The sequence below is a fragment of the Beta vulgaris genome, chromosome 3 (genome assembly GCF_026745355.1).
Source record: "Beta vulgaris subsp. vulgaris cultivar EL10 chromosome 3, EL10.2, whole genome shotgun sequence".
Lineage (NCBI taxonomy): Eukaryota > Viridiplantae > Streptophyta > Magnoliopsida > Caryophyllales > Amaranthaceae > Beta > Beta vulgaris.
Window position 1 is genome coordinate 19,797,949 of NC_079204.1, and position 24,896 is coordinate 19,822,844.

Consider the following 24,896-nt stretch of genomic DNA (forward strand, 5'->3'; position numbering starts at 1 on the left):
ATGACCAAAAGAAAGGGATGATGGGAAGTACAAAGACCATTCCCATGACATCACCTCTCTATCTTCATCCTTCGGATAATCCGAATCTAAATGTCACACAAATAATTTTTAATGGCAATAATTATGATATGTGGGCAGAAGCTGTAAAAAACGGTCTTGACGTAAAAAATAAATTAGCGTTTATTGAAGGAAAGGTAAAGAAGCCAGAGAAGGATGGAGACGAGGATAGTCTCGAGTTGGTAGTATGGCGGCAATGCAATGCTATGCTAAGGGCGTGGCTTCGGAATGTGATCGATCCGAAGTTACATCTAAGTATTACATTTTCACAGCCTATAGAAGAAGTTTGGGAAGAGTTGCGTGGAAGGTACTCCGCAGGAAACGCACCTAGAGTTCATCAGTTAAAGAATGAATTGAACGAATGCAAGCAAGGAAGGGATTCTGTGGTTGAGTACTATACGCGATTAAAAACAATATCGGATGAATTGGCAAATTATAGCAAAATCAAGAGTTGTACTTGTGGAGCTGCTGTGTCAATAGCTAAGGAACGAGAAGAGGAAAAGGTTCATCAATTTTTGATGGGATTGGATTCGAAATTATATGGGAATATACGAACCAATCTATTGATGGAGGACCCCATTGTTTCTTTAACTCGTGCCTATGCGCTGATATTAAGGGAAAAGAGACATGCTTCTTTAACCAAAGTTAAAGAAGAGCGCAATGACGCGGCCATGGCAGCTAGAGTTTATGGAGGAGGAAGAGGTAGAGGTGCGAACACCAAGACAGAAATCGATGAAGCAGATTCACCACCACAGTGCACTCATTGTGGAAAATATTATCATACAGAAGATAATTGATATGATAAGCATGGGTATGAAGAAGTGAAAGCAAGAGAAAGAGGGCGTGGGAGACGAGGAGGAAGCAATGGCCGTGGTACCAATACTCGAGGAAGGGGAAGAGGACGCGGTCAGACGAATTACCACGCAAATGCTGTGACAGGAGGATCAGGGACGAAGAATGGGGAGTCTTCAAAACAGAATCTGCCTTTCACAAATGAAGAGATTGAAAGATTGAGAACCTTGCTGAGTGCTAGTCCAGACGGTAATGAGAAATTGCAAGGTATGAAATCAACTTTAGATATTGAATGGTTGATAGACAGTGGAGCCTCTCATCATATGACGGGAAGGCGTGAATTACTTGAACATAGCAGGACTACAGATTCCTCGATTGTAAGTCTACCTGATGGGAGACCTGTGGAAGCAAGCATTCATGGAGAAGTGAAATTAAGTGATAAATTCGTTTTAAAGGATGTTTTGTTTGTGCCTACATTAACTTGTGATCTTATTTCCGTGCAACAATTGATTCGTGAAAACAATTGTATAATAACATTTTATTCTGATTATTGTGAAATGCAGGACCGGACTACGAGGACGAAGATTAGATGGGTGAGCATCGACAAGGGGTGTATTATTATCGGCCGCAAGAGAATGAGTCAGTAGGAAGAGTCGCGGTTACAAAGGAGGGGCGCTTATGGCATAAGAGACTCGGACACCCTTCTAAAAATATTTTTCCTTATTTTTCTAATTTAGTCGGATGCAATTTGAATTGGAATTCAGATGCGGTTTGTGATTCATGTTGTAGAGCTAAACAATCTCGTACCCTTTTTAAGCCAAATAATAAAAGATGTGATGTTTTATTTGGACTCATTCATTGTGATATCTGGGGGCCGTATCGGGTAACTAGTTTGACACGAGCTTCTTATTTTTTAACCATAGTCGATGACCATAGTCGTGGAGTGTGGGTATATCTCATGAAAGAAAAGGGCGAGGCAGGTGACTTGATGAAAATGTTTTGTCAAATGGTAAAAACTCAGTTTGAAACATGTGTCAAAATAATACAAAGTGATAAGGGAACGGAGTTGTTGTCTATACACCGCTATTATGAGGAAAATGGAATTTTGTTTCAAACTAGTAACACAAATACCCCACAGCAAAATGGGCGTGTAGAGAGAAAACATCGTCACATACTGGAGAAGGCAAGAGCATTGCGTTTTCAAGGGGGATTGCCACTGCATTTTTGGGGCGAGTGTATATTGACGGCAGCCTATTTAATAAACAGAACACCTACACCTTTGCTAGATGGAAAAACACCTTATGAATTATTGTATCGCAAAAAACCGCATTTAGATAATTTGAAAGGCCTAGGGTGCTTGTGCTATGCCCATTATAAAACACGAGACAAATTTGACGAAAGAGGGAAGCGATGTATTTTTATTGGTTATCCACATAGCAAGAAGGGATGGAAGGTGTATGATCTAAAGGAAAGGTGGGTATTTGTGTCACGTGATATTATTTTTTATGAGAATGTTTTCCCCTATTTGATTTCGAATTATGGAGCTGACACACAACAAGGGAGCAACCATGACTTGAGCGATTATCCAGGGATATCTGATGCCCATGATCATGGCAAGGACAGTCACACACCCCATGTTGTGAGGGGGAGTGAAGAATCGAACCAGGAACATGATGGTATCCAAGAACAAAATGAGGGTATAAGTGTGACAGAACATGAAGACAACATCCCACCAGGATTGAATCTTCATCCTAATGAGGTGGGAAATGGAGGAGAATCAGATAATGATGAAGGTGAAGTAATCCGAGTCGATGCAGAAGAGAGTGAGAAGATGGGTCGAGGAGCGCGGGAGAAGTTCAAGCCCGTTTAGCAGAAGGATTACTACTGTAAATCCACCAGAATAATCACTCCTAGTTCGGATGCTCATCACGCCCAGGCTACGTCCTCGTCGTCAGGTACGCGTTATCCTTTAGTCAATTATGTTGTTAGCAATTGTTTTTCTGAAAATCACAGGGCTTTCATGGGGAGGATTGACGAAAACCGTGAGCCTAATTACTATCACGAGGCTTCCAAAAATGCTAAATGGAGAGAGGCGATGAGGAAGGAGATTGATGCACTGGAAAATAATGGGACTTGGAAAATAGTTCATTTGCCAGAAGGAAAGAAACCAATTGGTTGCAAGTGGGTGTATAAAATTAAATATCGAGCCGATGGAACGGTGGAGCGCTACAAGGCGAGACTTGTGGCACAAGGGTACACTCAAGTGGAAGGGGTAGATTTTCACGAAACCTATGCACCAGTGGCTAAAATGACGAGTGTAAGGTGTATGTTGGCTGTTGCGGTTACGAAAGGATGGTTCATAGAGCAGCTAGACGTGAACAACGCATTTTTGCATGGGGACCTTGATGAAGAAGTGTATATGAAGATACCGCAGGGATTTGAGAGAAAAGGAGAAAATAAAGTCTGTAAATTGATGAAATCAATTTATGGATTAAAGCAAGCCTCCCGAAATTGGTTTGCAAAATTGACAGTTTCAATGAAAAATTATGGGTTCGTACAGTCTTTAGCAGATTATTCATTGTTCACACTCAATCAAAACGAAAAATTCATTGGTGTGTTAGTTTATGTGGATGACATGATTGTGGTGAGCAATGATAGAACAGCTTGTGCGGACTTCAAAGGGTTTCTTGACGAGCAATTTGGGATTAAGGATTTAGGACAACTCAAATACTTCTTAGGAATAGAAGTGGCACATGGAGCGAATGGGTTGTTTCTCAATCAACGAAAATATGCCATGAGCATTATTGATGAGATGGGAATGATAGGGGCAAAGACGGCTTACACGCCCATACAACAGCGACACAATCTGGCTTTGGCGAAGGGTTATGTGTTGAGAGACATAATGAAGTATCGTCGTCTAGTTGGAAAGTTAGTGTACTTGACAATTACTAGACCGGATCTTGTTTATGCTGTGCACATATTATCACAATTTGTGAATGAACCGAGGAAGGAACATTGGGAAGCAGCATTAAGAGTGGTGCGTTACATCAAAAGGAATCCAAGTAAGGGGATCATGTTCAAGAGAAATTCAGATTTGCACATTCGTGGATATTGCGATTCGGATTATGCAAGTTGTCCATTGATTAGAAGGTCATTAAGTGGATATTTTGTTGCGATAGGGCAATCACCAATATCATGGAGGACAAAGAAGCAAATGACAGTAGCTAAATCCACGGCAGAAGCCGAGTACAGGGCAATGGGGGCAGCAACTAGTGAGCTCATTTGGATAAAAGCTTTCCTTGGATCGCTATGAGTTTTTCACTCAAAGCCAATGCATTTATATTGTGATAACCAAGCGGCAATACATATCGCCAAAAATCCGGTCTTTCATGATCGAACAAAGCACATAGAGATTGATTGTCACTTTGTGCGACAACATTTGATTTCAAATACCATCAATACCTTTCACGTTCGAAGTAAAGAACAAATAGCAGATTTGTTTACTAAGGCTCTAGGAGGTGAAACATATGATCATTTACAATTCAAGTTGGGACTCGGTTTACTAAGATCTCCAACTTGAGGGGGAGTGAAAGAATTATATCAAAGATTGTATGGTGATTTGGTGTATTATCTTGTGAATATTGTATACGTATTATTAGGATGTAGTATATTTTGTTTCCTAGTTTAAAGGAATAGTTTTAGGAAGGCAGTAGATTACTTCTAACCACTTGTGGTATATATGTAAATGGTGATCTTTCTGAAATAACTAATAAATATAGCCTTTCTTCCTCACTGTTCTTTATATTTCTCAGCTTGGTTCACAATATCCATAACAGTGCACAATCCTTCATTTTAATTCTGATAAAAACAACTTTGTACTCTTTATCAAAACAAAGTGTCAAAATTGCCTTTTTTTTTGTTATTTCTTGTTGAAAGAATGGATCTCACTATTATGCTTTCACCAATTTTCCACAATACAGGAAGCAAAAGGAACTCCTGCTAAAAAGCCAGCACCGGATTATTACTTTCTCTTAAAATTTTACAAGGTCATGGCATACTCTGGTCAATGCTTTGAAGGAGGTGAGCTCTCAACCTGTGTCACTTAGTCGACCCTGTTTGTGATTTTGCAGTGAAGGTGAAACAGAAAAAAAACAACTCAGTCTCACCTCAGGAAAGACCTAAAACCCGGTTAGTTGGCAACTTAACCTTGTTCTATAAACTACTGGCTACTGATCACTTGAGAATTACAGGAAAAGATAGCTTATTCAGGCATATAATTAACCACTGGTTGTCTGTATGGTGGTGTAATATTCAGGACTACTGAGCCAACATGATCAGGCTCTCTTAAAAGCCTGGAACTTTGCAGCCATCATAATTACATACTATATGTGATCAAGGTCAAAATATTAGGGCTACTGGGAGTTATTTATTCTTAGGCTCAGTATATAATATCAAGACAACAATACATTTCAGGATTAATTAAAATACATCTAGATATGCTTGCAGGGACATGACACGTGTGGGTGTAGAGATATTTTTTCATACATATATAATAGTAGATCCTGTAAGCTTACATACAAGGTCCCAGACGGTGAAACAACTTAAGCAAAACTACGACCACAAAACGATCTATACCAACACAAGTTTTATAGTACCAAATTGTACAAGTGATCGCGTAGATACTTACAATTGCTTCTGCGATTTCCAGATTGGTAGGATTCTTAAACATCATCACTCCATCCTTTTAGTTGCATGAGCTTTGAGCCAAACTAAATGTCGAGGGACTTTTGTGACATGAATCCCTTTCTTCTCAAGTTCCTTTTTCTGAAATTATACCATAGCATATCAGAAACCAGTATTAAATAGTCATAAATATCATTCTTAGTTAATCTAATTCAATTCATCAAGACTTACAATCTCTTCTTCAAAATATATATATCCTCGGCGTCCTCCTCGATAGCTTGTATTCTTTTTCAAGGACTTCTCTTGATTTATTTTACTTTGCTCCTTCACATGACATTGCTCTTTCTTTGTTAGAATAGACATATATTAATTTATAAAAATAGCCAAAATAGTATAATACTACCTGAAACTCGGGACTAGTACAATATTTTGTAAACGATAGACATATAAAATTAACATGATTATTTATTCCCTTAACTCTAAGAAAATAATAATCATCCTAATTATATATTTCTATACTTGGCACACAATATATCATCTAGTTCTAACATATTACATTTTGCATATAGTAACTAAACTTGGAATACAATCTTTATTCTTCAGTTTTTCAAAGCCTTCATTCATCTATTCATTTACTTTGAAGCTTGATAACCTTTCTTGAACCACTATTACAATCATTCATATTATAAAGCATAATGTTTATCATCATAGTGTTTATCATCATCAAAATAACATTGACTTAGAGTCACAACAGCTTGGCAAGCATTTCCCAGCTAGCCTTATCTATAAAGTCTGAAGAATAGTACCAGTACAGAGCTGGTCCTTCTAAACTCTTGTAAAAAAGCATGGGGTAATCTTCCTCTGGTATGCCGCATGGATGCAAGGCACTCACAAATCCCACTAAGTGGACAAAAGTATCACCGTTCCCATCAAATCTTCTGAATTGGGGCAATTTACGATAGTGATCTTCATGTTGATATCTTGGAAAGAGAATCAGTGGCTCAGTGTGAACCTCTCGAACACGGCATACTACATTAAAGCCCAGATCAAAATTGTCGGCTCTAGATCTCTTGTATGAGTCATGATCATCATTGTCTTGACGATTAGCGATACAAGATTCTTCTGGTACTTCAATTGAGGTATCATGAGTGTCAATGCTTGGAGCTCCCACTTCTTCCTCGTCATCCTCACTATACTCTGGTTCTATTTCTTCATCACTTTCATCTGGTGTGGCAGCCGACACCTCATTCATCCAAGAATTTTCAGGCGCTGCTAGAATACAGTGGATAGTGTAACCATCCAACCTAGTGCCCTCAACTTCATTTAGATACAACACCGATTTTCCCGCATTAGAGATGGTCATATAATTCCCGGATCACCAGAAATAGTCATAACACCCTGATTAGTGAAAAGCTTTACCTTCTGATGTAGGGTAGAGGCTAACGCCCTATTTTCATGCAACCATGGTCTTCCTAATAAGAAGTTGAAATAGGCTTGTATGTCAATGACCATGAATTCCACCTTCCTTGTCACGAGACCACATTCAATGAGGAGGTTGATCAAACCCAATACTTCTATCTTAGCATTATCGTATACTCTAACCACCTGGTTGGATGGTACCAGATCCTCTTTTGAATACCCAAGCTTTGTCAGCCCGCGCAGAGGGCAAACATTGATTGCGGAACCATTGTCGATCAACACCCTAGGTATCTCCCATCCATTACAACGTATAGTGATGTGTAATAAATTGTTGTGGTTGATGTTGTCAAGGAGATCATTGTCTTTGAACATGAGAGTTTGATCTACCCGATGAATGAGCCCCACCATCTGGTCAAGATTATAGAAGAGCTTACAGAGGCTTCATTAAGATGCTTTAGAACAGCTGTCCTATGAGACTGGGAATGCATTAACAATTTCCAGATGGAAACATTATCATTTACTTCTTTCATGCGCTTAATAGCATCATCTTCCTAGTTACCTTCCTCTATCATTGGCTCTTTGCCCTTTTCCTTCCTTCTCAATACCACCAAAGGATTTTCATCCTCCAAATGGGATGGTTTGAAGTGGTGTCCCGCTCTAGTCAAATGAGAGACGTCCATCAAATCCTGGGGCATAATAATACTGAATTTGTCCATAAGTGTATTTGGATTTGGGAAAGTTTTTAGTATTATTATGTCCTGATCTGCATATATTGATTGCTTCTATGTGTTGAAACCACAAAAGAAAATATTAAAAGCGAAAGGGGCCACACCCGAAGGTTGCCTACGTATCTCCATAAGTGTATTTGGATTTAGGGAAGTTTTTTTTTTAGGTGATGATTGATATTTTTGAATGGAGAATCAGGCCCAATAACGTAGTTCTGATATATGAAATTTCACATAATTTTTTTTTCAGCTGCACTAAAAAATGAGTTGACTACGTACCTCTTTTAGTACATTACACAGTAGAGAAAGCTAAGATAGATACATTACAACATTGAATTTTGTTTTTTTAGGGGATTAAGCCGCACGTAGCTCTTCCTACAAAATACAACATAAAGCAATTAAATGATTCAGGTACTTCTCAAACTTTTTAGATTTTAGTTTGTTGGGCGCCATGCCATGTATTCTCTTGTCTGGAGATGTCTGTTCCACATGATTTCTTTTTTTTTCTTGACATATAAAGGGTTGTCCTCTCGGCTTAGGAGCCACGATGCCCATGCCTTGCACACTAGCATGCAAGAATCTCTTGTCTCATAATCGATCTCATCCAGGAATATGTAAGGTTCAATTATGGATTTGATAGCAGCTACTATGTGTGCTAAACGCTCTTCTCCTTCACACTGAACTGCCCAGGATTCTTTGAAGAGCCAATGGAACTTCTTTTCAATCCTCTTAACTCCTCTCCTATCTGGTATCTAGTTTGGTTGATCGAGATCTTCCTTGGGAATAGGCCAGGGGAAATAGTATTTCACCAGTTTGAGGGGTGGCATCTCCGTGTGACCATTGTCGTTCTCCTCATGATTTTGGTGACATATATGAGGTATGCGGGATTTTTGCATCTCCACCCCATTGCTATATCTCCTGGGACTGTGATTACCCCATGTGAAGTTATCATCTTCATCTTTTGGTGCAATGTTGAGATGATAGCTTGGTTCTTGTGGAGCTATGGTCGTCCTAACAACAGAGTGAAAGGAGCTTCGCAATCAACGATCATGAAATTGACCTCTCGTATGGTTGCCCCAATGCGCAAGATCATGGTTGTTGAACCTATAATTTCTTGTGTTGAACCATCATATGCAACTATGGTTCTTAGGGAGGATTCTCCTTGTAGAGGAGGACACATGAGCCACTTGAGGGTACTGAGGAGACAAAGATTGCTAGAAGCTCCGTTATCAACCATTATACCTTTGATATGTCTGCCACTATGATCAACAGTAATGTACAAATCATTGTTATGAACTGAGTTATCAGAGATATCTTTATCAGAGAAGGTTAAGGCGGAGGTGGTTTCAGCCTGATCCATGTTGAGAGGTAGCTTCAGAATAATGTCGACATATGCTATTAGTTGATCAATTGTCATTGGGATTGTGTAAATAGCTTCAGAATTGGACCCTTGGGGTATTAACGGAACGTTACTTCCTAGCATGTAGGGGTTGCGGGGAACATCCTTAGGACCTATTTCATGCTCTGCCGTTGGTGGTGCAGGGGTGAAATTTCTTGATCACGTAGGATTATTCCGTCCTATGGATGGTTATTATTCCTGATTTTGTTGGGCATTTGAGTTTCTAGTGTGTAGGAGAGGCAACGACTTTGTTCGCATGGAGCCATACATGGTCGCACCAACAACAGAGAGAATGAGGTTAAAGCTTCGACCATTATGAAATCTGCATCACATATCCAGTCTTTATACCCCAGTTGAAGATCAATTGTTCATATAGTCCTTCCTGAAGAATTGTCGAATGCTCCCAATATTGTATCAGTAGGAATTAACAACGTGCTGTTAAACCCTAACTCATAAAGTGTTCCTTTGGGCCAAATATTGAGTGCTGATCTATCATCTATTAGCACATTAGTCAATTTTCGCCCATTAGATTTCAAAGTGATGTACAGGGCTTGATGAGGATCTATTCCTTAGAAAAATCATCCTTAGTGAAGGACACAATTGGGGGTATCCATAACGGAGGAATAGTAATCTTTCCATCTTCTATTAGCTGGTGTATGGCATGCGGAAGATCAACACACTGGTCTGTTTCGTGCCCATACTGATGGCCGAAATTACAGTATAATCCCATGTTCACCCTTGGTGGTGGCAAAGTGTAACAGTGATTCTTCACTTCTAGAAGACCCTGTCTTTTTAGACGACTATACATGGTTCCCAAAGATTCTTTGGTGTCTGCATAGACCTGGTTAATAGACCTCTAACGGCCTTTGCTCTTTGCTGAAGCTTTAGTTTGAATTTGCTTTCAGAATTAGACATTATGAAGTGATGTAGGTTTCAGTTTTCTCCTTTTGTTTTTTTTTGAATGTAAAATACCTGTAATGTACATACTAAGGACGTTAGTAAATGACTAGTGAAAAAAAAATTGCAGTAAATGGAAGAATCTCTTTTTTTTTAAATGTGATTATCCCTTTTGATTAGACACATTTTTTTTAGACTATTTTTTAGACCATAAATTACATTCTGATTCCTAACACATGACTCGTTTTCATCTCGTGATTATGACTTTTTAATTTTTCAATTTTTTGTTTTGGGATTTCATTTAGAAATAAATTTTGTTTTTTTTTTAAAATAATACAATTTGAATTAATTGAGTTTTTTTCCTTTTTTTTAAACAATTACTAATTTGTGTGTGTATGTTTTTTTTTTTAAAATAATTACCAATTTGAATGGAAAAGAATTATGAAGTAAAAAAAATTGAAAATGAGTGAGCACATACACATTTTTTATGACTCATGTGATAAATAAACAAAAATACTCTTGATATTTCAATAATCATTTCGACGACAATTTAACTTACACTTAATGATTACTGAAATATTGACCAACTGAAAACAGACTGAATAATTTTTTTGAAAGTTTTTTTTTCACGTTATTCAATAAATGAAATAAATAAAGGACATTATTTGGGCATTGATCCATTTGTCCCAAAAGTCAGCTAAAAGGTGATTCGTTTAAGAAGAGATTATGTTAAAGTGGCCTCGAGTCATTTCCATTATGTCCATCGAGGGTGGATGCTCCTAACAGAGCTGGTCGCAATAGCTCAAGGATGCAGGTTTTACGCCCTTGATTCATTAATTTGTTATTCTAAAATTATGACCCTTGCCAAATACACAAAGGTATCAGATTTAATAAGAAAATGGTTAAAAAGAGTAGTGCACATGTATGGATCGATTAAACTACCAAGCACACATAATTTTCACATAAGCATGCTAATTTTCACAAAAGTTGCACTACGTACCAATCATTTGGGGATTGGAATCCACTCATGGATCAAAACTGTCGTAGTTCGAGCATATGTCTCACCTTAAATGGCCAATTCTACTGGGGAAAGAAGAGGAGAGAACAGAATATGAATAACTCTCCTTTAGAATTAAACAAATCTATTTAAAATGAGGTAATCACTCCAATTAGTGATTGAAATGAGATTAAGATAATCACCTTAATTAGTGACTAAATATGAAGGATTAAGATAACCACCTTAATTAGTGATTAATAAGGAAGGAAATAAATAATCACCCTAATTAGTGATTATTCAAGGAAAGATAATCACCTTGATTAGTGATTAACAACGAAGGTTAGGAAATAATCGCCCTAATTGATGATTATTGAGGTTTAAGATAATAACTCTAATTAGTGATTAAATATAATGAAAGGTTAAGCTAATCACCCTAATTGGTGGTTAACCAAGTTTTAAGATAATCACCCTAATTAGTTATTAAATGCAGAAAATAATCGTCCTAATTAACGATTATTAGGGTTTGAAATAATCACTCTAATTAGTGACTAAATAAGAAGAATTATCTTAATTAATGATTATTAGGGTTTAAGATAATCACTCTAATTAGTGATTAAATGATAAGAATAATCGTCTTAATTAACAATTATTAGGGTTTAAGATAATCACTCGAATTAGTGATTAAATGAAAAGAATAATCATCCTAATTAACGATTATTAGGCTTTAAAGTAATCACTCCAATTAGTGATTAAAAGAAGTTCGTGTTAACCGCTCTAATTAGCGATTAATCGGGGATTGAAATAACCACCTTAATAGTGATCACGTTAATGATTTTCGAGCGGTCTTAGAAGGTTTTCTTCCTAATTGAAGGCTTTTGAGAAATAATCTTAATTTAAGATTGTTAAGTCATTTGGAGAAAAATGATCAATTTGAGATTGAAATTGAAAATTTGTGTTTGACTAATTGGAATTTGGCCATTTAAAGCGAGACATGTGAAACAACCTAAAATCAATTTGGAGATCATAATTATTAATCTAATTATGTCAAATTATATGATTAATCCATTTGAATATGGAGAACACATTTTTAAAAATGTAAGATGGATCATCACGCAATTTAACTTAGTTAGATTAGCAATTTTTCCTCTTAATTGAATTTGGGTCATTTGATTCATATACTATGATATATTGGCCCAACATGCAATATTTGTAACATTGGTTGCTCATTTTATTAAAAAGAGTTGTGGAATTTTTTATGAAAATTATGCATAAGCATCTCCATGTTTTTTTATTAATTGAGTGATGCAATAACTATTTACAAAAAAAACTATTACTAGAATAATATGTACAAAAATATGATCTATACAAATCTTCAATCTTGATCTTCACCTCCTCGAATGGGCTTTGGAATTCATGTTTGTTTATATACTTGTGAAAAATGAAGATTAATTAACCTCTTTGATTTTGATTTTTTATCATAATTTTTATTGATTTTTATTTACATGATAAAATAAGTCATTTTAAGATAAACTTAAGGAGTTCATGATTTTTTGTTCACATTTCGTATCAAAAGAAAATATTTTTTATGAAAGTTGAGTTAATCACTTTATTTCATTTTCCATATTGCATTTTTGTTCTTGTACTGACTTACAAAAACCATAACTTTGTGTACAAAGTGTTAAAATGAAAATATGATGCATATATGGATAGATAAGTGAGTTATTTATGTTGTATCAAAGTTTCACAAGTTTTCAGTGACCACTTGAATTATAGTGAATTTGATACTCAAACTGGTTAAAACATGACCCTTATTCAACTTGTTCTTTGAGATCCAACTTATTGAACTTATTTTGAAGTGAAATTTGATATGAACATTCTATACACTTTGAGGACCTAGAGTGGAAATTTTCACTTTAATTGGACACTTTTAAGGCTATTTTTATTTATTTTCTTTATTGAAGAGAAATCGGTTTTCTAGAATTTAGTGATTTTCATGAATATTAACATGATTTTTATATTTTTGAAAATATAATGATGTTTACTTCAAACTTGATGTTATTAGTTTTATCCAAATGATTTTATTTTCAACTTTATTGACATAACAAGCTTAGGTGGTACTGGACAAAATCAGTTTTGCACAACAAATTTGTATCATTTTTCATTATTTACACAAATTTTTGTTTTATAAATTACAAAGCCCAGTTGCTGGAAACATATTGAATTTAATAGGAAAAATATTAAATCCTACAAAAGAATTAGTTAATGCAGACGAAAAAGTAAAATAAGATAGGAAAGTAAAACTGACTATAATTACAGCATCACATTTTTATATGGAGATGTTTTTGCATAACTTATCTTGAATTTTTTTACAAAATTATTTTTGGTGATGAATAACAACTTGATTAAGAAAAATCACATAATCACATTGTTTCCTAAGAGTCACCCCATTAGAGGTGACTATATTCTAGGTGGGGTGATTTAAAGTTGGGAACTTATTAGGACTTCCACATACCCAAATCACTCCAAAGATTAAAAAAAAATGATAATAAGAAAACAAGAAAAGAGTTAGTAGATGATTAAAAAGATAATCAAAATAAAAAGAACTTCAACTTTACCTTGCTAGCTCAATGATGCACTTCCTTTTTGTAAGTTTTTATACTTTTTTGTGATTTTTCTTAATTTCTAAGTGAGTTTCTAAATCTTCTTAATTACTAACTTAAAACTTTCTCTTTTTGTTTTTTCTTCTTTTGATGAACTTCTTTACTTACTAATTATCATACTAACTTTTCTTTCTTTTCTTAAGTGTAATTTCTTTAGAGGAAAGGAGTAGAGGAGATGAGAGAATTCGTGAAGTTAAGTTAAACCCTTTTCAATTTGATTTTGAAGTGAATAAGTGAATTTTGGAGGATATACATAGAGAAATGAGGGAGGTGAACTAGGGTTTCAAAGAGGGAGGAAATCAGATTTTTCATCCAAAAAATATGATTTTCTTCATCCTTAATCACTTTAATGACATCATTCTAATGACGTCGCCCTAATGACATCATCAAATCTCTTTGGAAACATAAATATTCTTATTCACACATCTTTTCATGATTCTTATTCTCTAAATAATGGATAAATGATGTGTTTAGTGGAAAAAGAATATATTCTTATTCTCTATCCAATGAACAATGACTTGATAATCAAGAAAACTGATTAATGCCGGTTTTGGGATACGACTAAAATCCCGACGCCTAATCACGACTCGTTTTTTTTCATTTTTCTAAAAGACTAGCTTAAGACAATTAACGAAAACTCGTTAAATTAACAAAGACGAGCATAATTATATTATGATACAATTTATTAGAACGGTGGTTGTAGTTATTGATTATGAGTTTATGACTCATAAAAATTATACTTCTGAGTCGAAAATGTATGAATAATATGCAAAAAAACGAAAACAATCGTGCGATGGATTGAAACTCGCGCTTCGGGGCACGCGCTCCAGGGCACACGCTCCACGATTCATGATGATTTTGTTATTTTTATTTTTCAAAACCTTTATTTATCCGAAAAAAGGGTTCTATCCGGAGAAGGGGTTCAAAATTTAGTGTCTACAGGGAGAAACAACAACACAGGGACGAAAGGGGTAGGGGAGGGGTGGGGGCTGCGGGAGGGTCGTGCGAAGGGTAAAGGTACAGAGGGTTTTGTGGGAGGGGTGAGGGTTGCAGCCTGGGGGATGGGAAAGGGGTAGAGATCCAAGGTTAGGATCGGGGAGGTGGGTTAGGGTTAGGGCATTAGGTTAGGGATTACAGTTAGGGGTTAGGGTATGTTGAGGGATTAGGGGTTAGAGGCTTAATTAGGATTAAAGGGGTTAATTAGGTTTAATGACTAACGAAAATAACTATTGCTAGTCACTAAGGGTATTTTCGTGTATTACCATGAAACTAAGGGATACTTGGTGAATTTTCAAAAGTGTGAGGAAACCTGGTGAATAAACGGAAAAAACTCGAGGAAAGTTGGTGAAAAAACCATATTTGTATATTATAATTGTTCTTCTTGGAGAGATCTGGTCTCTAATTTAAACCCTTAATATTTTCTTTCATAGCTTTGACGTCTCACATATCCTTTTATCATCACTGTTGAAAGCTAACCCCCTCCCCCCACTCTTCTCATTTCACTATTTTTTTCTGCCAACCACATACCTTTCACTTACTAAGGAACCTCCATTTCTCGTTTCCTAAGACATATCATCCAAACAACCACTTAAATTAAAAGTAACAAATTGTACTACCACCATTACTTGCAACGATTTACCTTTGTAGTATTTATAGACATTATAATTATTATGCTAAAGAAAAGGGATCTTGATACATGAAGGCCAGGTTTGAAAATTAGAGGTTAACTGTTTGCATTAGTAATTGGCTTTTACCTAGTTATATTAGCTAGTTTAATTAGTTGTTTATTTTAGCTATATGTGCGAAAGTTTTAGTAAATAGTTATTAGTTGATTGATCCGTTCTTATGTGAAATCACCAATAAGGATATTAATTTATTGGGGGGATTTTTCGGTAAATGAAATGGTTTTCACTTTCACAAACTTTATTAGTCATTAAATAATTAAATTCATAAATCTCTTCAAAAAGGTTCCTATTAGAAGCTTAAGATTAGCTTTTAGGGTTCAACCCTTCTTTTTAATCCTCTCTCAAACAAATACTCCAAGTAGAGATTTGCACTAGTCAAACCTCTTTATTTATTCATCTCAAACATCTCTTTCTACCCCAAAACTCTTTCAACCAGATACCCCGGAGGTATAAATAAGGCCATATCTGGTAAAGAAGATTTGTAGAAAAAAATAGAGGTTTGAACTCATATTAAAAAATTTGACTAGTCAATCTTATAATTTGAGTGTGTGGTAAATAGCGGTTAGAATAGCTAATTCGGGCCAAAAATCTCTTTTGGAAAAATTTGGGGATATGCTTTTTTACATTTGATGTTTGGGAATGAGTGGAGTAAGTAAATTACATTTATGTCCTAAATATTTTGAAATTACATCTATCTATATTATGTAAGGGAAGGGGGGAGGAGGAGATGTCCCCCCTCTGAGATGTTTGGGAATGAGTGGAATAATTAAATTAAATTTATGTCCTAAAGATTTTGAAAATTACATCTATCTCTATTATGTAAGGGAAGGAGGGGGGACATTTTCCCCCCTCTGAAAATACTAAATTACTCTTAATGATCTGATAGAATGAGAAAATAAAAAAAAATTAATGATTTAAGAACCCTTTGTCATTTCAACTTGTCATTGTAAACAAGTTCAAAATGTTACATGCATCGAAGAGTTCAATAAAAAAACTAAGGACAAAATATCTTGACCCTTTCTTATAAGAGAAGATGGCATACATGACATTCACCTGAAAAGTCTGAAACGACCTTTGATGCTCTTTAATTTAGTCAAACCAGCTCATTATGTCTATTTTTTGTATTCAAATTCATTTACCAAAAATTAATATTAATAATCATTCACAACATTTGTTAGTTTTTTTACATTAGCGAATGAATATATCTAAATTCATCTCACTATTAATCTTTCACTTTTTAAGTGTAGTCATAACTATATATAGTACGGATATAGTATATAATAGGATTGCAAGTTTCGAAATTAACAAACGCATCACCTGCGTATAAGACTAGCATAAATATATTAAAAGGCTTTTCTATCAAAGAAACAACACCACATGACACTCTTCAATATATTTCTCACGTGACACTCTTCTCATGTTTCGGATACTTACGATCTCATTTTGAACATATTAACTATGTGAAACTACTAGAAATTGACCTTTGAAATGAAATGTGAGAGTTTAACCACCAAGATACTACAATTTTAATTTTTAATGTTTCAAAGTAAAGCAAAAAAGAAAGTCCTATAACTATATGTAACTATAATTACAGAGACAAGTTTTTGATATTAAGGTAATAACATTGTTTAACCCTAATTGCATTGAAATTATTATATCTATCTCCATTTTAACTAAATTTGATTTATTTATCCCTAATTTCTTAGAAGTTTTTTTAAAACAACTTATCATGCCATAACGCCCATTTTTCAATTTTACACTATAATTTTTTTTTAAAAAGCTAATAATATCAATTATGTAATTTTTAAATAAAATATATTTGATAATTGTAACTGACTCGAGGCATTCTCTAGGTCAAAATGCTAGTTTACAAATAATAAGAAGTATAAATGAATAATGGACATATCATTGTTGGTTATCTTTCATAGCAATCAGATATCAAATACTTAATAAACACCTTTTAATAAACACATTTAAACAATTAGTTGTCAACTAACAACTATCAGCTATCCACTAATATTGCCAAGTAGGGCCTATGACTTTGTTTATTTGAGCTGAAATTTGTTGAACAAAACGGGACTTAATAGCACTAAATGGACCTTAAATTTTGAGCATAAAAGTGCTTAAAGCACTAGGGGAAAAAAAAGGAAGGGCTGCGCTTTTCTAGTAGTAAAAATTATAACCATTGAATATTAATAATGTATTAATCGAGACGAATAAAATAAGACCCCACATGACTATATTTTTTCTTATAAATTGAATTTTTTTGAGAAGATTCTCTCTATGTATGAATAGTGTCAAGATTCTAAGTGAGAACGATAAAAAAAATAAAATTGAGGGAGTTTATGTTATTTTTATATTGATGACATATTCGATATTAACTAACAACATGTTCTTTGTTATATCAATAAATTGTTATGTTTTATTATAACTAAACCTATAAATATATATAATCATAGGATCTTGAACAAGATTCTTTAATATTCTTCTTATATCATTGTCATGTTCTATATAAACTTTGTTTCCAAAGATAGTTGAAATCTCGTATAGGGAAAATTTTGAACGTGATACCAACATCATTAGGGTATCCGATGCTACTCATGTTTTATATAAACTAGCAACATATATTTTATATTATTCCTCTAAAATTGTTAAAAAAAATAAACATTATATACTATTGTCAAGTCCATTACATGTAAAACAGCAAAAACATCCATATCAAAATTGTTAATTAGAACACATATAAAAAAAGCACGTACAAATGCGAAAAGAACATTCTTCTTCTTGAGCACAACTTGCTTTAAAACGGTGATATCAATGGCATTCGCAATAATAACAACGACATTAATAATTACCAAAATTTATTATTAGTAAGGACAACATAGACAATAATAATAATCGTATAAAGTAATAATAATAATAATAATAACAAGAATAACAATAATAACATTAGTAATACTAATAATTTTCATAATAATTATTATAGTAATAACAATAGTAATAAATTTTTAAATATAAGTATAGTCTAAACTTATCTGATTTAATCTGAACTGCACTTATATAATCTGATTCGATATGAACTTATATTTTTTATTTGACATGATCTAATTTGATATGCATTTTTTTTATCTGACATGGTCTGATCTAATTTAATCTAATCTGGTTTGATATAAATTTAATTTTTTTTATTTAATATGCTCTAAAATAAGTAAAAATAAAGTAGACCGAACATAACCTTAATTGTAACTAAATGTTCGTGTACTATAATTGGAGGCGGAGTATTCTTTTTAGCTACTAATTATAGTGGAAGTTTAAACTTCAACCAAGAAATGGCTCTGTGCTGCCCCTCTTAATATTGGTGTTTTTTCCTTTCAATATAGGTTAGTTTGCACATTCTGGAATTCTGACATTGTCAGTCATCTCCGATTTGTCGTTCTGTTCTAACCGACCATTTAAATGTGTGCATGACATACTTACGAAGTTCAACCATCGGATAGCGGATTAGTGGTTTCGCATTTTCGAGGATTTAATAAATCTGGTCGGTTTATCTCTAGCTGGTCCTTACAACTTTTAATCTAGTAAAATAAATTTAAAAAGCAAAGGTAACTATGGAAGTCAGAATAGGCATCCTATCGATTCCTCAATCCGAAGCCAAGTAACTGAAAAAATATGTAACATGTGGTATCCCAATAATTTTCGGCAATTTAATATCTTTTAATTTAATATAAAATAAAATGTGCACCAATCAAGGTTTGACCTAGTGGTAAATGTTTAACATTAAGGTAATGTGATCAAATCCTGTTAGGGGTTTTTTGGGGGTGAGGTTTTCCTTACCACTCCTTCCCTCCCAAGTAGTCTGACCTGCAAATCTGTCTGGTTAAACTTGAGCGAGGTGTCAGTTCATAGGGTTTTTCATTTTACCTATCAAATATATATATATATATAGGAATAGGATCTTGTGGAAACAACTCTTGATCTGAAAACTGAAAACAGATGATCTAGACCGTCCATCTGTAATCGGATGAATGATAATAAATGCTGATAATGAATGGTGAGGATTCATTCTCTCTCTTCCTCTTCTCTCACACGCAATTCTCTCTCTTCCTCCTCTCTCACTGGTTTTTCTCTCTCATCCTACTTTCTCTGAAACTCAAATCTCTCATGGTTTATTGCTTCTCTCTCAATGGCGTTTCATCAATTGCTCGCAGCTAATTCTATCCCTTCCAATGTTTGTTCGCTACTTTTATGATCTGAAATTTTGGTATGATTTCGTTTGTTTTTTCATGGTTTTGTTCATATTAATTTCGAAGTTCAATTATTACTCATTCTTTGACTTGCGAGATTTTAGCTTAATTTTGGTATGACTTTCGTAAAACTAGATTCACATCAATTTTAGCTTAATTTGTTCTAGTTATTTGAAAATTATATGTGTTTCGAATTTTTAGGCTTAATTTCTTGAATTAGGTCACATTTGGATTTTTTTAGGCTTAATTATTACTCATGTATGAATCTGCTGAGTTTGTTAGAGTTCAGTTTATTTGTAATTAAGTGTTGATTTTTGTGATTTTGTTGAATTTGCGTGTTTATGAAATCTTATGGTTACATTACTTGGATGTTGTTGCTTTCTCTGATGTAAAACTGATAATCTTTCCTTGTAATTTTAATTTGCCAAAGTTTGGTTTCGGTGAAAGTAGGTCACTTAGTGAATGAAATTGGAGAGTTAGACCACCTTAAGCCTCCTCTGAAGAGGACTTGCACCACTAATGCAAAAGCTAGTGGGGGTGAACTCACAACAGGTTGTGAGATTTCAGAATGGTAACTCTGGCGTTAGAGATAATTTGAAAAAACCGAGTTTTTGTTACAACCAAAGGTTGACTTCTTACTCAGGCAAAGATGGGCTGGATTCTGACTCCATCATGGGTAAAAGAAGTATCGGTAGGTTTTTCCTAGAGAATGGGATTGACTTTTCTGTTGTTGCATCATCTAGTTTTAATAGCATGATGGACTTTTCTTCAAACAGGGGTGAGATTAAACGTTCTACACCTAGCATTGCCGAACTCAAGGGTTGGATATTTGATGACGAGTTGCATGAGATAGATAACTATGTAAAGAATGTCCGACTTTCTTGGCCGGCTCTGGGTGTAGCATTATGCTTGATGGGTGGACTGATCATTTGGGTAGGAGCTTGATCGGTGTTGTAGTTGATTGTCTTGAGGGGGCCATTTACCTTAGATCAGCAGATGTTTCACCCTCGACAATGAGTGATAACGCATTGCAAGTATTGCTCGTAGCTATTCTAGAGGAAGTCGGCATTGAGAATGTTGTTCAAATTGTTGTGCACACTTCATCAGATAGCTTAGAGGAAGTTAGCAAGGAGCTGATTGAAAAGTACAGGTCACTTTTCTGGACAGTTAGTGCTACACATTGCATCTCCTTTAGCTTAGACAAGATTGCAATGACTGATTCAATTACACTAACTTTGGATAAGACAAAAACCATTACTAAATTCATTTACAGCGGTGCTGCAGTAGTAAAGCTGTTACGGAAGTATATCAGTACTCGTGATCTGATTAGAGCCTCTAAAATAAGCTCCGCAACTTCTTTCCTGGCATTAGAGAACTTTTTGGTTGAAAAAAGTAATTTGGTGCTCAGGTTTACTTCCTCTGAGTGGTTGAGTTCTATTTGGGCATCAAGTGTTGAAGGTGAAATAATTGCTAATTTAATTAGTGATAGTTCCTTCTGGAATGGGGTGACTTTAGCTGTGAAATCATCCATTCCATTAGTGAGAGCTATATCCTTGACTAATGGAGATGGTAAACCTCATATGGGATTCATATATGAAACAATGGATCAAGTCAAAGAGACGAGCTGTGAGGAATTTGGAAGAAAGAAATCCCTGTATACTCCAATTTGGAACATAATTGATGAGATATGGAACACAATTATTCACAGTCCCCTCCACGCTACTAGTTACTTCCTTAACCCAATGCTCTATTATACTGAAGACTTTTATTATGACACGGAAGTTGCTGGTGGCCTTTTTATCACCATTGTTCGGATGGCTGGAGATCAGCGTATACAGGACTTAATATCTCGGCAGCTTGATGTGTATGGAAGTTGTAAAGGCGATTTCAAGATCGGTACTGATAATAAAAGTCAAGATAGCCGCTCTCCGGGTTTGTATTTAAGGATTTGCTTGTTTCGATGTAAGTGAATTTGTGAATTTGTGAATTTGGTCAAGTTCCACGGAAGAAGAGGAAATGAAATGTTTAGTTGACTCATCTCCACGGATCTTAAAATTCCCTGATTTGCTGAGTACTCATGGAGATACATGTAATTAAGTGCGTATTTATTTTGCTGTGAGTAGTGTCTACTTTTTACTTTTGGTGTTCTCTCTGTTATTTGTATCTTGTTCATTATGGTGTAGCATACTCTGTTTTTATTAGTTTCCAAAGTATTGTTATTAGTTGCTGTTTTAAAGCTATTTGTTACCCCTCTCACTAACATATATTTGGCGAAATTCATACAACCTATTAGCCCAATTGGCAAAACATTGTGTAAGACACAACGATGTAGCTAGGTTCGAATCCTACATAGGTTTAACTATAATCAAAGTTAAAATAAGTTACCCTTAAAATCTAAAAAGTTGTCCTAAAAATGGTAAAAATTACCCTAAAAGTGGTAATAGTTACTCTTATGATAAATAAAGTTACCCTTGAAATATATAAAACTGTCCTTGATATAATAAAGTTACCCCAAAACTGACAAAAGTTACCCTAAAAGTGTTAAAAGTTACCCTAAAGGGGTTAAAAGTTACTTTGTTTTCAGTTTTCAGATTAAGAGTTGTTTTCAGCAGATCATACCCCTATAGTACGCGAAGGATTTTAATTAGGGTTGATCCACACTCCCCCAATCCAATGTTTATGACTTATTAGGTTTTTTTTAGGAAGGAAAGAAAAAAGAAGATTTTTAAATACCGGCACAAAATTTCTTAAAATCTCACCAACCCAACAATACGTTCCTATTTCACTCATGTTTGTTTACCAATCCAACCTCCACCACCTGCCACCACATACATATACCTTTCCCACCAACCCCCACCACCCGCCTCAAATTTTTTTTAATAACCGAAGGTTGGAACGTCTGGCTTGCGAATGTTCCAGCCGTGGCTCAAGCGTCTGTCCTAAAAACGTTCAGGGAAGTCGTTTGAGCCATGACTGGAACGTCCAAGTCAGACTCGCCAGCCTTAGGTTTTTTTAAAGAATTCAGATCAAGGTTTCATTTGTTGGCGCTGGAAGCTATGGGGATAAGTCGGCTGGTGGTTGTCTCTCGGTGACAAAGGGCTAGTGGTGCGGTGGAGTGGGGTCGCAGGGTGTTAAATTTGGTGTTTGAACACTCCATCAATGGAGTTTACAGAAGAAAAGTGAAAGAGAGAAAGAGAGAAGAGAGAGAATAGAAAGAAAACTTTATTGACTTGTAAGGTCTACATTGTAAAATATATGTGTTAATGAATAAGGTACAACAAGCTATTTATACGGAAACTAATTACAACAACAAAACTAACTTTCCTTATATTTAGGAATCTAACTAACAAACTTAACTTGCAACCATCTATTCCAACATCCCCCCTCAAAGTGAAAATGGTTGAAAAACATTTTCAGTTTGAACTGATGGAGGGAAGTAGACATAATTGCACCCTTTTTCAAATGATCGGAGCAGTCTGTAAGTGTCTTCTACTTCTTCTAAGTATCCAACTTTTGTGTATAGTTTGATCAGGGAGTTGCAAATCACATCATTCAACTGAGAGCGCCAATATAGTCGATGACATCTGTAACATTTCCACTCTTGACAGAAGCATTAATCAGCACACCATAATGAACAACATCAGGGTGCACCTCATAACCAATCATCTCCTGGTACAAGCTTTTGGCCAATTCCAACTGACCAAGCTTTGCAAGGCTTGAGATTAGGCACAGTGTGGAACACAATCATATGGAAAGAAATTAGACAAATGTGCTATCAAACATCATCCACCTCCAACCACAAGCACCAGTCAAACCAACAAACAACCACTATCCAACTCTCATCATATCAAACAATCTCACCAACTAACACCATATTCCCCCCTCAAGCTTATAGGGGTTGAAAAGCACTCTAAGCTTGAAGAAGAACAACCATAGAAAAGAGATGGAAAGAGGAATGAACTTGAGAGTGTGTAAGAAGTGAAAGAGAGGAATGTGTTTAGGAATTTGTGAATGAGAGAAATACGAAATGACCACTTTTGGGTCTCAAAGAAATGCCTCAACGGGCTTAAAATTGACCTCTATGGGTCACAACAATGACCATCTATGGGTCGAAACAAGACCATCTATGGGTCAAAACAAGACTCTATGGGCAATTGAAAAAAAATGCCAACTATGGGCAAAATGACCAACTATGGGTCGATGAAAAGATCACTATGGATCATCAAAGCCACTGAGGGCAAACAAAGCCGCTATGGGCGATAACAAGCCACTTTGGGCAATTAACAAGCCAACAATGCGCATATCAAGCCTCTATGGGCGAAATGGACCAACTATGGGTCTCAGAATGAAAGCACCTCTATGGGTGAACAAATTGACCAACTATGGGTCTTGAACAAAGGACCAATTTGGGTCAAAGAAAGGTAACAGTTACTGATTTGAAATTTTGATGTTGAAAAGAAAGGAAAGAAATGAAAAGAGTAGAGAAGTGGAATCTGATCAGCAATATGTTTTGATTTGGAATGAGGTTTTGTGAACAATCAGAACAACATAAATGAAATCAAGAAATCTAAAACTAATTTTTGATGATCAACATATGTTTTTGAGAATATTGAACTCAAAGAAGATGATTAAAGAGAAATGATGAATATGTGTAAACAAGAAATCAAGAAAAGATGAAACTGATCATGGAGGCCAATCACCCAAGCATACAGTACCCATGCCATCAACACCAATCAACAAACAAATTCAACCATCACCATTATCATCTCCAAAAACACTTAACTAATTTCCAACAACACAACATCATAATAGGCAGCCTCTAATATCAAAAGAAGCCCAATCACCAAAAACCAATCCACATACAAATCAATACTCTCAGAATAACAACATCGACAGTACTACCAAGAAACCATTAAAGTCAACATCATTCTCCACCACAATTACGAACAACAATGCTTCTAATCAAAGAAACAAAAATTTAGCCTCAGCAAGAAAATACCTCAAGGTGCAATTCTTCAAAGAAAGTGCAAAAGAAAAGGTAAATCCTCCGAAAAACCCAGAAAACGAGGAACAACTCCAGAAACCAGAAGATCGAAAGATCGAACACCGAATAGCTGAAGAATAAACCCAGAAATAGCTTCCCGGTCGAAATCACGTATACCCATTAGACGAACACAACATTAATCATAGTAATGACCAAATTTTGGCCGAATTTCTTGAACAATACCCAGAAAACTGATCAAGAAGGCAAAAAACCCAGATACTCAAGATGCCTCAAGATTAATAATCGAACCGAGAAATCCAGTGAGGAAGAGAAAGCAATCTTTGAGTTAAAGAA

General features: G+C 35.2%; 1 protein-coding gene across 1 annotated transcript; it reads left to right on the plus strand.

The window, feature by feature from the left end:
- Positions 1-20,571: 20,571 nt before the first annotated feature.
- Positions 20,572-21,528, plus strand: LOC104906991 (uncharacterized). The gene has a single exon (XM_010695839.3). It carries the CDS (start codon positions 20,572-20,574, stop codon positions 21,526-21,528), a length of 957 nt encoding a protein of 318 aa, XP_010694141.3.
- The last annotated feature ends 3,368 nt before the right edge of the window (positions 21,529-24,896 follow it).